Source organism: Candoia aspera, chromosome 14, assembly GCF_035149785.1.
Source record: "Candoia aspera isolate rCanAsp1 chromosome 14, rCanAsp1.hap2, whole genome shotgun sequence".
In the NCBI taxonomy this organism is placed as follows: Eukaryota; Metazoa; Chordata; class Lepidosauria; order Squamata; family Boidae; genus Candoia; species Candoia aspera.
Genome location: NC_086166.1, coordinates 6,241,482 through 6,255,208, shown reverse-complemented (window position 1 = coordinate 6,255,208; position 13,727 = coordinate 6,241,482). Strand labels below are relative to the sequence as shown.

Here is a 13,727-nt window from a genome sequence, read left to right as displayed (position 1 = left end):
GAAGGGTTGCTCAGTGCAGAGTGGAATGAGCATAAAGCATAAGATGGCACTTGACTATCAGAGGCATCTCTCTACACACTATTTAATGGGCAAGATGTCAAAAGCTCTGGAACTAGATTTCCTGACTACCAGGGCTCCTGAGGGCTTGCTGAGGTGACGGGTCTCCACTCAACCCCTCTGTTCAAAACTCCCAGCAGTTGCTGAGTTCAAGGCAGTTCAAGCTGTTGGGCTGGAAGCGGGACCCGAGCAGGCAATTCATCTCCTGGGCAGAGCTAGGGGCTCGGAAAAGCCTCACTGCAAGGTCTCAGAAGGCCTCTGGGCTACCGACTGGGCACCGCTGTCAACCTCGCCCTCAGCTCCCGCAAGGCAGATGCTAAAGGTATTCAGTGTTCTGCTAATATTTCTTTCCAAGCCCACTGAGAGAAGGGGCACAGCGGGACTGAAACGGACTCGCTTAGTGTTGAACACGGAACGGCAGCTTGCGCAGGGGGCAACGGCTGGGAAAGCAGAGCCTGGAGGCCTCCCCTCTCGTTCTGGCACACACCTTTGCTGGACTGCTTGCAAGGTGGCAGAGGACAGGCCGGCTGTTTTCCAGCCTTCAATCCCCATAAATCAGCTGGGGAGAAAGAAAGGATGAGCCTCTGGATGCAGCTCCCCTTCTGTTGGGCATGGCAGCTGACAGCTCCCACCCAGCACAGACCGTGGGAACTGTCAACACCTCGGGAGGATGTTGTTCTGGAGAGGCTGATCTAGAACACAAAAGCCTACAAGCTCTAGACCGAGAATGATCTCACGTGGAGATGCAATACACGAACAAAAAAAGCGTAAACGCATATACAGATCGTCATTTAGTGATCACAATTGGGACCAGCAACTCTGCTGTTAAGTGAAGCGGTTGCCAAGTGAAACCGCAACGGTGTTACAATCTGACTTCAGCTTTCCTTTGCTTTACAGACCTCAGAAGGTCGTAAATGCGAGGACTGATCGCAAAGTGACGTTTTCATCACCGTCGTAACTGGGAACGGCTGCTAAATGGGGACTTACCTGTTTGCTCTTTTTTAAGTGTGTGAAATGTATAGGTAATTCTTCATGCAGTAATAACCCCTTGTTTATTATCTATCAATTAAACTTTAAAGGCGACATCTGAAGGTTACGCAACCTTAAAGAAAGGGTCAATGTGGCAAGTCCTTTTAAGGTTTTCTATCTGTAAGGATTCATGCTTGAAAGGCAATCCTGTTAAATAGCATCCAGGAAGGCAGAACAATAGATTGTGCTTTCATGTACTGGAAACCAATTAAAGAACAACCTGTTTTCTGATTACAGTATTTATTATTATATCCCTAAGACATTTTATCTTGGCTTATATAGTCAAAATATTATTTGGCATAGTGTTCTATTGTATGTTAGGTCATCCTTAAACGGCCTGTTTAAAAAGCAGCTACTCATATCCGTCTCTCTAAGGTAAATTGTACAAGCAAAGCTGAACGGAACTTATCCATAGGATTAACCACACCATTGGCACAGAGAAATAAACGGTTATGCTGGTAATAGAGGAGTAAAGGATCAGTTCGGCCGGCTTCCCTATTTTCCTATTTCTGTCTTCCTAAACAAGGCACACTGTAAAATCAAACGAATCTGCAGGCTTCTTAAGCCATTAATAATCGGCAGAAGCAAGAAGCAAAAAAGCTCTTTTAAAAAAGTCAGAAGCTTTTGCAACTTTCTGCTACTGTACACATTAATTACATTTAAATAAAGGTTAAAAACAACTCCGGACAGGATTTGAAAAATCATACTGCAGAAGACGACGCTGCCGCCTCCAACCGGGGGCCCTCTAGTTACCGAGCTGGCGGAGAGCGCCAAACCATCCCAACGCAACACCTGGAGGACAGCGGGCTGGATGAGGCTGTGCAATGCTAACAAGGTAGGGTTTTTTACAAAAAGGGGGGGGTCAATGCTGCTCATCGAAGGATTGGCGCTGATCTGTCGTTTGTGACTGTCGGTCGGAGTTTCACGGTTGCAAATGGATTTTCTCCACTGTAACAAAGCAGACGCACACACACAAATAGAAAGATAACTAGGAGGCTTGTGATAATAAGCCATGTTATTTTTACAAAGGGAAGGAGTTCCTGTTACCCCGACCCTTGCTGACCCCCCCATTTTTCCAACAGCTGTTTTGGCGGGGCGAGTATGACGGAGGGTGCTTGAGAGGGAGGAAGCATGACGGGCTGCGGTTTTAATGACCGCGTAAATTGCTTTGTGGAGTCTGCTGGGAAAGCGAGAGAAGTGTGCCTAAATTAAGTCATGATCAATTAAATAATGAAGACTGCAACATATGGTGCTGAGAGGGTAGTTTGGAGAGAAATGCAGTGGTGGTGGGGGATTTTGAATCACTTTCACCCATTTTTATCTGCTTTTTAAAAACTCCCTCCTCTAGTTTTATCCCACGGAAAGGGAAAGGACCAGAAATGTGACTAAGACATCCTAAATGGTTCCCCAAGATCCCATGGGCAGAAAAACCAGGGCTAAGGTTTTTGAGTCTGTGGCATGTTCTCAATTGTATTGAATGATCCCAACTTACCTTAGGAAAGGTGGCTTCACAATGCCATTCATGTTAGGTTTCTAGAAAGGAAAGAAAAGTAGTAATTACTCAGTCCAGAAGAAATGGGAAGGCCATTCATGTAACAGGAATAATCTGCAAGGGGAACTTTAAATGTCTGGGGAACCTTAAGAGGGGTGGACTTCACCTTAAGCATGCTGGCTGGGGAATTCTGGGAGTTGAAGTCCACCCATCTTAAAGCTGCCAATGTTGAAAAACACTGACTTAGAGCATTCACCCTGTCAACTGCAATTTTATAGGCCTCTCCCAGCTTTTAATCCCTGCACTTTGTAATTCCACGCTAATGATTTTTAAATTTTTCTTTTATTTTACTCCATCAGTATGATCTTTTATTTTTACTTCTAGTTGAGGGTGATTGTTATTTTATTGGTTTTATGACTGAAATAAACAATACACCAATTAATTAATTAATTAATTAATTATCCCGCCTTTATTATTTTGCAGGATGATCCTTTAGAATCATTTCCAACTCTAAGAAGGGGCACTTTGTACATAAGTAATCCTTGTTTTGAGTCACAGTGGTGCGAGTTAGGGAATTATTATCTCAGCTCAGTCAGTCATGAATTCACAATGTGAAAACTCAAAAGTCCCAACTTCCTCTTGCCAAACTCATGCATCTCTACTTTGCCTAAACTGCAATGACCCTTTGAGCCCAGGAGGTGGCGCTGGAGCTATCCTGTACCTAAACCTTATACAAACCGCCCCACAGCCACGGAGGTCTCAATCTATCACTACTGGTCACGCCGAAACAATAATAAATTAACTCTCTGAATCAAGGCGTAAAATACTTCCAGTACGTTTCACGGCAAACAATCTCATTATTTTAAAAAGGGCAAAACTGCTAAAAGTTGAGCGGTTTAAAATGCCATTTTTCAGCGCCTGCTCTCCAACATGACTTACGGTGGCTTCCTCGACTCTCATCAATTTCACGTAACCCTTGAACAAACAGTTACTATAATATCTGAATTTACGAGTCTTCTCTTGGCCTCTCATAATGTCTGCTTTGTTCAAATCCCCGAAATGTCGTTTTAAAGGTTTAAAGGTGTATCTGAACCAAATGTCTGCAGTTTGCTGGGTGCAGCACAGATTTTGTACCAACCTTTTAGCCTCCACTCCAGGGTCTAACTGTACTAATATTTGGCCCACAATTAATACTACAATCCCAAGCATCTGAAATGCAACTTATGGTGGTTCTTTTTCCTACGTAATCGCCAGAATTTAAAAGAATGATGTAACTGATCAACAATGACGAAAAGTAAGTTCAGCCTGGCATTTCTCAGGTAGCTGGATAAAACCCATCAGCACAAGTATTTTCAAAAGCTGTTTTTTTATATGACAGGAAAGCTTGTTATTGAGAAGAAACACGGCAGCAAAATATCCTATATGGATTAGGGTGTCATTAATTGAAGTTCTGGGTATATTTTCAAGATGCACAGAGTCATACAAGAAAGTACTATTCGCCTTTGAACTTTCGGAGACGCTGGATCGTCAAACCAACCCACCCACCAACCCAGAGCTCTTACTCGAGGCACAAACGGCCAGGCTCAAGTTACCCTCCTTCAGACACATTATGTGAAGACCAGCTCCTTGGAGAAGGCTCTAATGCTGGGAAAGGTGGAAGGAAAGAGATTTCTTTCCCAGCCTGCAAATGCGGGCTGGTCTGGATACAGAACGGTGTGCTGCGATTTGACATTAGGAGAGCGCGATGCAGCAAAGCTCATTTGCTTGGGTCTCGAGTTTGCCGCGTTCTCCAGATCTGCACAAACAAGATTTCTGATCTTGTAGAGATCCTTCCCCTCTCCACTACAGGAATACTAGAGGGGTACAAAATGTTCTGGGGTTGAGCTATGCCAATCTCAAAACGGAACACGTTGAGCAAAATGAAAGAGGTCCAAACGCAAAACAGGTTGTACCACTTCTGTGATGAGATGCTGCAGGATCAGAATGTTTTGGAGTCAAAGTATTTTATACACTTCTAGGAGAATCTCACACAAAAGCTTTGTACTGAACCAACTTCCTTCGTGCAAACATGATGTATAAAAAGCCCTCACTGTTCTGCTCTTGAAACATTCTCTTTCCACTTTATTAATTAGTCTCTCTTTCTTATAAAGCTGCAGATGTTTAATGGGTTCTGATTTTATTACAAAATGTAGGTTTGCTATCACTGGTGACATACATTTATAGTTGATTAGCCCCTTAGCTTTTTAAATGTTATTTTGAGGATAGCGTCAATTATCAATTTTTTAACAAAGAAATTGCAAACATCTGTCTATTTTTACTGCATACTTTGATCATGCAACAAAAAAAGTTAACATTATCAATAGCCCATATGAGTGATTTCAGATTCTGGAGTTTGTCTCCTGAATATTAGTAATTCATACTGTGTCTCCCAGATTTTATTAACTCAAAAGTTATTTTGAAAGAAACTGGCATTCCTCCTAATCTCTACATGAATATCTGACACCTGGAATTCTAATTAAAATGACTGCAGCTATTAAATATTTAACTGTAGGATGGCTCCTCTATTTGATTCAAATACGGTAACTAAGAAGTTCAAAGTCTGCTTAGCAATTCATGTCACTGAAAGCTCTACATCTGGACTGAAAAGTTACACATTAAAAATTTGCAAGGAATTTGTCTCATTATGCAAGTTTTTTTTTTAAGGAGAGTTTAAAGCAGCCTTTCTCAACCTTCTGACCCTGGAGGAACCCTTGAAATATTTTCCAGGCCTCAGGGAATCCCTGCACAATCAGGCTCAAAGATAGGCCAGAAGTTACAAAATTCATTCATTCATTTCATGGGTAGGCCTGTCTAGATGCACTAACAGTGTTCTTCAACTAAACATAAAGAATTAATCTTAGCTCTTTGATGTGAAGTTGCCCAAATTTGAAATAATTTTTAAAATAAATTGTGATCTCCCAGGGAACCCCTAGTGACCTCTTGCGGAACCTCAGGGTTTCACAGAACCCTGGCTGAGAAACCCTGGTTTAAAGACATTTTTAAAAAAACCCTTCAATAAGCATTTTGTCTGAAGATTTTTTTCTGCTTTCAAGAAATAACCACCATTCATAGCTCTTACAAAGCCAGAAAGAAAAAGGAAGTTGGTTATAAGCCAGTATATTGTTCAGGCATTTTTGTACCATGTTGGGACTTACATACAGTTAAATACCCTTCAGAAACAAACATTCAAACCAGGCAGGTCTACTCACAAGATTTATGCTTTCTCCTTTAGCTGCTGTAGTTTTAGACAGTTCAAGTTTTGCTTCTGAAGCTGTTTTCATTTGCCCAGATACTAAATAATCTGGTGGGGGGAGGATGGGGTTTTCTCTGTCTGTTAAGTTTACTGAGCTGATGCTTCGGACAGGTGCAGGGCTACAGGAAAGAAAACCACTGTTAAAACCCAACAAGAAATAATAGATTCTTCCTGTACATTTCCCCTCCCACCTTTTTTTTTTGCTCCCGATAGTTTTTGTGCCATTCCTGCTTATTCGAGCTTTCAGAAACTGTATCTCTTCAAGAAAATGGGTAAAAACTCTTCATTTGAAAGTATGAACCTAAAGGAGAAGAGTCCACAATAAAGGCCAAGGCTAAGGAACATGAGACGCTGAAGGCCCTTTTCTGATTAAGCAAGAAAAGGGACAACATTCACTCACTCACTCATTCACTCACTCATGGTACAACTTGATATTGATCTTCCAAGGTCCCTCCTCCCCTATTCTGTGAATGCGTGGACCTTGAAATCTGTATCTGGCTGTAATACCCAAGTTGCCTTGAGTCTCCCAAAAGACCTCCCAAGAGACTCGTTCTCAGACCTTCCCCCTGTCCTGAGTCTGCTTAAGTTTTCGAGCTCCTGTCTGGATGACCCTCCTCTCATCTTTCCTTTATCTGAGCCCTGTACCATTCTTCTGTCTGTAGAAATCATACACGGAAGAAAAGGTAAGATTTGTTCTCTCTTTCTCCTCCCGCTCTGTTTCAACTTGGACCATGAATCCCCTTCCTGTCCTCCTCCATGAAACGAGGAAGACTGCGAGATGGCTTCAGCAACATGGTAACATTATAAATCTAACCCATGTTTCAAGTCAGCTTGTCCACAGATCTTATTTTACATTTTGCTTTGCAAACTCAGTTCTTGAGAGCTTTTATGCCAACGCAACATTACCTTGGCACTGGAATATGCATCGTCTCTTCTGATGGACCTTCCAAGGGCTTTGTATAAGAAGATGGGAACCAGCCTTTCCTAGAAGAGAACATCGTAAGAAATAACTACGGCCCCCTTAAGGGTTAAGGGCTACTTTTTAGGACAGGCTGTATGCAGTAAGAATAGACAGTTGTGTCATAAAAGGCTGCTAGTCATTACAAAATAACTACACTCTAGAGCAGCCTTTCTCAACCTTCTGACCCTGGAGGAACCCTTGAAATATTTTTCAGGCCTCGGGGAAGGAACCCCTGCCCATTCCGGCTCAAAGCTAGGGCTGAAGTAACAAAATTATGATATTCCTTTCATGAGTAGGCCTGTATAGATGCATTAATGGTGTTCTTAAACTAAAGACTGAAACTTACCTCTTTCATATGAAGTTGCCGGAATTTGAAATATTTTTTTTGAATAAATCCTGATCTCCCAGGGAGCCCCTAGGGACCTCTCGTGGAACCCGGGGGTGCCACGGAACCCTGGTGGAGAAACGCTGCGCTAGAGCATACTTTTGATGCTCAGTTTCTAGGGAAAAGGAATGGTGCTATTACTCTGACATCCTAAATGTAGCCTTCTCAGGGGCACCTAGTTGCTGGGATCAGTGGGGAAAAAAGGCTGGATAAGGTGGGGCCTTTGGCCTGGTCAAAGGGGGCTCCTTGGTTGCCCACACAATGCTAAAAAATCAAAAGGGAAATACAAAAAGCACCACAAACAAAAGGCTACGAAGCAGAAAGCCGGGTAAGGTGATCCATACGATTCAACTGACCTCCACGTTTTATGGGATGAAAATATTTTTGACATATATTCCAGACTACCCAAAAGATCCTTCCTCTGCTTCACCTCAAAGTAGGTGCACACCCAAAGGGTGGGGGGAGGGAGATTTTCTCCAATACCTAACTGCAAATGGAAAGAGGCCATTGTGGGGAAATTTCATTCCGATTTTAAAATTATACAACTGTCTCAGCCCCTTCCTTTTCCTGCCGCAGTAGCTTCCAGTTATAAAACTGGAGTTTCGTAACTGAACAAAATCCTTGCGTTTATCAGATTCTGCTGGAATCGGAAAACCCCTGATCCCGATCAACCGTATAGCAGTCTACTCAGAGGTTTTCCTTGTATCATCAGCTGGGCCTCCCCCGCAAATAAGGGCTTCAAGCACTTTGATTTAACTTACACTTTTGTCACGTCGTGTTCTCCGTACAGCCATCCGTCCCTTTCCTCCGATACAAGCAGCGTGATAAGGTCGCCCTGGGCAAAGCTCATCAGAGTCTCATTGCTTCCAGCCGTGTGGGGGAAGATGGTCTTAACTTTCTGCCGCTTTATTATATTCAGTCCGGTGGCCACAGAGGTAGATCGCGATAAACTGGGGTCATCTGCACGATCTCGCGAAAAAGGAAAACAGACAGGAAGACGCAGGGAAGAGTCACGGTTACTTGTGGGATTTCACGGCAGAGAGCATCAAGCTATCAACGTGTTCCTCCAAGCCTGGTTGTTACAAATCACCGCTGAAGGAGGTCAACCCTAGCTTGTGTCTGGATTCTGGCCGCTTTAGATAGGCTCACCCTGATTAACTGCCTGTCAATACAATCCATGCTCTGGCCAGCTGTCTGGGTGAAAGATTCTAGTTTAACTTTCACTGCTTCCCAAAATCTAATTCTCTCTCTCTCTTTCTCTCTCTGTAATGTAATATATACACTTAACTATTTGGGATGAAAGGTCATTCAATCATGAAAGCCTCTCCCAGCCGTCTGGATATAAATTTACCAGCTTGCTTGCAATTTAGAAGTGGGCCTAAATCAACAGGACATCAACCGCTGTCTTCCAATGGAACAAGAAACTGGTGTTAGTTATTTCAGAAGCCCCTTCCCACCCACCTCCCCAGGACCAGTCATCTACCGAAGGCATCACAACGGTGGCAGAATCAGATGTCTTTCAGCTGAATGTTCCTCCCACAAATTGAGTTCCTATTCTAAACCAACAATCATTTATTAAACCACCTTTTTGACCAATTACACCAGCAATGCTGTGGAATGAATCTCCTCTTTTGTTGTGACTCTGAGATTCCAAAGTCCTTAATCAAGGCAGGTTATGACGCAGTCTCATGGTTCCTACGTAACTGCCACTATATCCACTGAGCCTTACCTCTGAGTAAATGTGCAGTCTAAAATTCAACTCACTTCAACTGTACCACATACATGGAATTACCGCCTTGATATATTTGACATGCGCTATCCTTACCTGTTGAGTTGTTTAATGTCTCTGAAGATGTCTTTGCTGCCACTGGTGGATTGTTGAACATATCAACTAAAGGACTCGTATAAGCTCTCCCTGGGGGCGCTGGGGGCACCTTAGGAGAATGTCTTTGAAGTGAATCATAATTATTTCCAACCTGCTGACAGAAAGTTACCATCACAGCATCAATAGCATGAAACAACGCACTAAGGTATTATAAGATATTAGCAATTTTATGGACTTATCCAAACTGAATTACTTCTTTTAAAAATACCCCTTTTCCTTGAATAGGTCACTCACTGGTTTCCCAACTTGATTAGATCCCATAATTCATGGAAGCTCAGCACAGGAATGAATGCAAGCTAGATTTCATTTGTGTGGTAAAACTGGGAGGCTGTAGTGCAATTTAAGAAATTCGTAAAACAACAGCCGTGTGGAATTTAACTGATTGTTAAATTGACAGTACGCCCTTGAAAATTAGCAAGAGGAGGAGAGAACTTCGTGTCCTTCTTGCCCTGTTTGTGAATTTTCCAGATCTATTGGAACGTGCACATGATGGATGGATTACTGGATTGTCCCAAAGCCTTCAGAACAGAACAGGATGTTCTGGTTATTACAGGCGGATAGCAGGAATGATGGGACAATAAAACAGGCAAAACAGTGGCCCCCGCCCTCTGGAACATCTTGCCCCCGGAGGTGAGGCAGGCCCCTTCACCCCTGACCTTCCGGAAGGCCCTGAAGACCTGCTTCTGCCGTCTCGCCTGGGGCGGGAAAGTGGGCAACCATTCTTGGGGGTGGCTGGCACCCAGAGCCCCTCCCACCAGCCTGGATTTTATACCCTCTTGGATTTTATATTTATTACTGTATTTTATAGTAAGTGTAATGTGTCTGGTTTTATGAGATTGTAACGTTTATGATCGGAGTTTGATTTTATTGTAAACTGCCCAGGGTCCCTCTCTTGGGGAAGTTGGGTGGTAATTAAATTTGAATAATAAATAAATAAATAAAAGGCTTTTGAACTTCCTTACCTGGTTTTTTTTTTATTTCAATTTATTGTTTTACCTGCCCTAAGAGCAAGATAACAGGCAGGCTGTAGGTAAATAAATAAATCAATAAAGTAGTTTCACCAATCTTGCTACAAGCACCTTCATGCAAGATTCTTTCACTGAAATCACTTTCAGCTGACATTCGACCCTTCCAATGAGCCCCACTTTTGCTTTGCTTTTGTCTATATATTTCTATTTCTCTTCGTTTTTAAGACCAAGAATAAACAAAAAAAGACGGTAAAGGTATCTTAATAACAAAACAGGGAATTTTTGCTAATGGGCTTTGTTCAACCAGAGGGAGAAGTCGCATCTGGTGATTTTTCTCTCTTGTCCTACAACGGCAAGGAATCTTGCTGTTTTTTTTTTCCCCCCTCATGTGGTCATTCTCCCCCAATTTTTGGCTCTTTTTGCTACAGAAATTATTTTTAAAACAGGTAGCTTTGGAACCGTGGAAAGACCAGCCATGTGGGTTCTGATTCTTCATGTGCTTGAACACACGCAGCTATTTTAGGGCACCTCAGCAGCGCATATAAAAACAGGTGGCCCTTGAGTCTCACCCTTGGGGCCACCATCTTGACTTTTCTGCCCATGTCCTGAGGACCCCCACTTGTCTCCCTTCCCTACTCTGCTCCTCAGAGGAAACCTTGTAACTTGGAAGAGACGTTCTCACCAGGCTGTTTCTCTCTGTCATTGGGGATGGCAATGGAGTCCCTGATGTCCAAGCTGACCCTGGAGTCTTGATCTCTGCTATCATGTTCATCACTTTCTCTGGAACTTTGGTCGCATCGCTGCATGTTTCCAACCACCCTGGCAACTTGGAGTGAAGTATATCCGAGCACTACAAACAACACGATGAAGAGACAAAGATGCTTCCCTGAGTAAGTCTAGGAATTGGGCCGCGTTACAATTTTGTTACACAGGGGCCAACGTTTTTAGACCAAGGTTGTGGGCCAAATGCTATCCATCTCCTAGAACTATTTTTCAGACTCTTCTGGGCCCTACTGCGGAAATGCTAGCATATCTATTCAAACGCAGAAACTAAGCAAAACCCGTTTTTAAAATACTCTGAATGGAGCATCTTTTGCATTAGAACCGTCTTCTCAAAACTGTTGCCCTTGGGATGTGTGGTTGAACTAAAAAAGCCATCCTGGCTGGGTAAGGTGGAAGGGTTAGCCTCAGTGTGTCTGTGATGAAATGGTGGGTTGGTGCAGTGCTTCTCCACCTTGGCAACTTGAAGCTGTGTGGACTTCAACTCCCAGAATTCCCCAGACAGCATGTTGGGGAACTTTAAGGTGTGAGTTGAAGTCCACACAGCTTCAAGTTGCCAAGGTGGAGAAGGACAGTGGCCGATATCATATGTCAGTAGAATGTTCATTTGTCTTTTCCACCTGAATCTTTTTGCTGGGACCTTAAGCAAGGCAAGAAAAGGGGAAGCTGCAAACTATATTCAGGGAACCTTCATCCCTGGACTTCAAGAAGACAAAGCCAAGCCAATGACTTTCCCCAGAAACACCTAGTGGAAGAACCTTGATTGTATTCACACATTCTGGACACCCTGGGTACTTATCCTCACCTCAGACCTATTTGCAATCATGACCACTAACCCACTGAGGAAACTGGACAGAGCCCGAAGTGCGAAAGAAAAGAAAAAGGGGTGACAACATAGACACGACAAGAGGTTAAAAGTTAGCCACCATTGTGTAAATAAGTATGAAGTCAATACCACTCAAAAGGAACAATTTATCTCTGCATTTTTTGTAGCATGTAATGTTATGGTTAAATAACGTTTAAATGATTTATGACCCTCTGGTCCTCTCCATAAATAAGTGATATAAAATGATCATGCTACTCCCTCCACTCCCTGCCCCCTGGCCTAACATTCATCACTATCAGGAAAAGAACTTACAGAACGTAGATAAATTTAGGAGTCCATATGCTGAAGGTATCCTGGTCGCGGGAGGGGAGAGGTGGGGGCAGCAAGATGTTCGTCTATTTATTGATCCGCAACATAAACTTGGAAGAAAATACGTGACTTCTGACAAAATAAACCCAGTTTCGCCACAATATCTGCATGGCATCAGTTCAGGAAGAGGTGCTACAGAGCTGCGGGCTAAGCGGCATTCTCAATTTCTTTTATCTGTTTGGGTCTTTTTCGATTTCAAATGCCTTTCTCCCAAGTGCCCTAATTTTTGCTTTCTTAGAGTATCTTACAGAATCATCAGAAGGGACCTAAGAGGCCATCAAGTCCACCTCCCTGCACACAGCAGGATTCACTACACCATCTACAATAGATGACTATCCAGCTTCTGTTTGAAAACCTCCAGTGAAGGGGAAGAAACCAATCCACTAATGGACAGTTCTTACTGTCAAGACGTTCTTCATCTCTAATCTGTATCTACATCCTTGAGGTTTCATGCCATTCATCTTGTCTTACCCTCTGGAGCCAAGTCCAAACCCTCTACAAAGTGACAGCTCTTCAGATATTTGAAGACTGCTATCATGTCCCCTTTCAACCTTCTCTTCTGCCAGCGAACCATCCCTCGGTCTTTTCGCCGCTCCTCATAGGACATGGTTTCCAGTCCATTCACAATCTCGGTAGCCCTTCTCTGGACTGGCTTCGGTTTCTCAAAGTCCTTTTTAAAGTGTTTTTCCCCCTATCTTCTTTTAGGCCACTCCTCCATACTCACCTCCACGTGGTAATGGGACAGGCGTTGAGCGAAACTGCAGTGTTTGTCCACCAGGAAGCAAAACCTTTTTTTCTCTTCCAGTAGAGCCTCTCTGCAACCCTCCGCAATAAATCTTTGGATATCGCTCTGTCGGGAGCTTACTGTTTCCACATACTAGGGCAAGCATTAAAAGACCAGGTTCCATCAACCACACACACAAAAAACATCCCCATGCTATTCGTTTAATATATTACTAGACCACTTTCCAGAAAATCCCAACTCAAGGCAGCGTGCAATAAAATGACAACCGTCCAATAATGAAACTCTAATTAAACTATTACAATAGAATTCATTCAATATTCATGCAGTATAAGAAAGACCTGGTAAACAGGGCTTCTTGTACAAGTTGAGTTTAATGGCAGCTTCAATCTCTTCATTTTTCTCAAGTAGAAGTACGCAGGCCAGTTGCCTATTGCCAATCTATATCAACATGTACAAATATCATTCATCTTTAAATACATGTATTCCCTTGATAAGTCTGCTACCCTACACAATAGCCAATTAATTTTTCCATGAGAGGGATAATTCTGTTGACATGCAAAAGGCTATAAATATTCTTGGTGCATCAAGTCAAGAGACCAACTTTAGTCCAAGACACATGTTTTTATCTTAAGGCAGTTTGGGGTATTCCAAATGGAGACAGGTTTGGATCCAGATTATACATGAATGAAAGCCAGTAGCTCACTGGGGCTTTCTTCTTCCCATTTTGGGTTGACCCTAGTACAATGGGAGGAGGAATCAGTGAATGTTATTGTAGGTAGCTTGCACAAATAAAGAGCAAAGAGGAATATAACTGTACCGTACCCATCCAAGGGATCAAAGCCATGTGCTTTGCTATCCTGAAAATAATCTCAGTACCAGTTGATAGCCGTTATTAAGACTGAGGAGGAACACTGATATCACTTGGTGGTAGAGGGAAG

General features: G+C 42.9%; 1 protein-coding gene across 1 annotated transcript in view; it reads right to left on the bottom strand.

The window, feature by feature from the left end:
• Positions 1-1,309: 1,309 nt before the first annotated feature.
• Positions 1,310-13,727, bottom strand: part of BAIAP2L1 (BAR/IMD domain containing adaptor protein 2 like 1) — a 48,689-nt gene continuing 36,271 nt past the window's right edge. Inside the window, exons 7-14 of the mRNA XM_063315167.1 lie at positions 12,769-12,921; positions 10,752-10,919; positions 9,042-9,192; positions 7,978-8,185; positions 6,777-6,854; positions 5,827-5,989; positions 2,579-2,619; positions 1,310-2,034 (exon numbers count right to left, since the gene is read on the bottom strand). Of these exons, the coding sequence (XP_063171237.1) occupies positions 1,959-2,034; positions 2,579-2,619; positions 5,827-5,989; positions 6,777-6,854; positions 7,978-8,185; positions 9,042-9,192; positions 10,752-10,919; positions 12,769-12,921 (1,038 nt within the window). The 3' untranslated portion in view covers positions 1,310-1,958. The remainder of the gene's footprint in view (positions 2,035-2,578; positions 2,620-5,826; positions 5,990-6,776; positions 6,855-7,977; positions 8,186-9,041; positions 9,193-10,751; positions 10,920-12,768; positions 12,922-13,727) is intronic.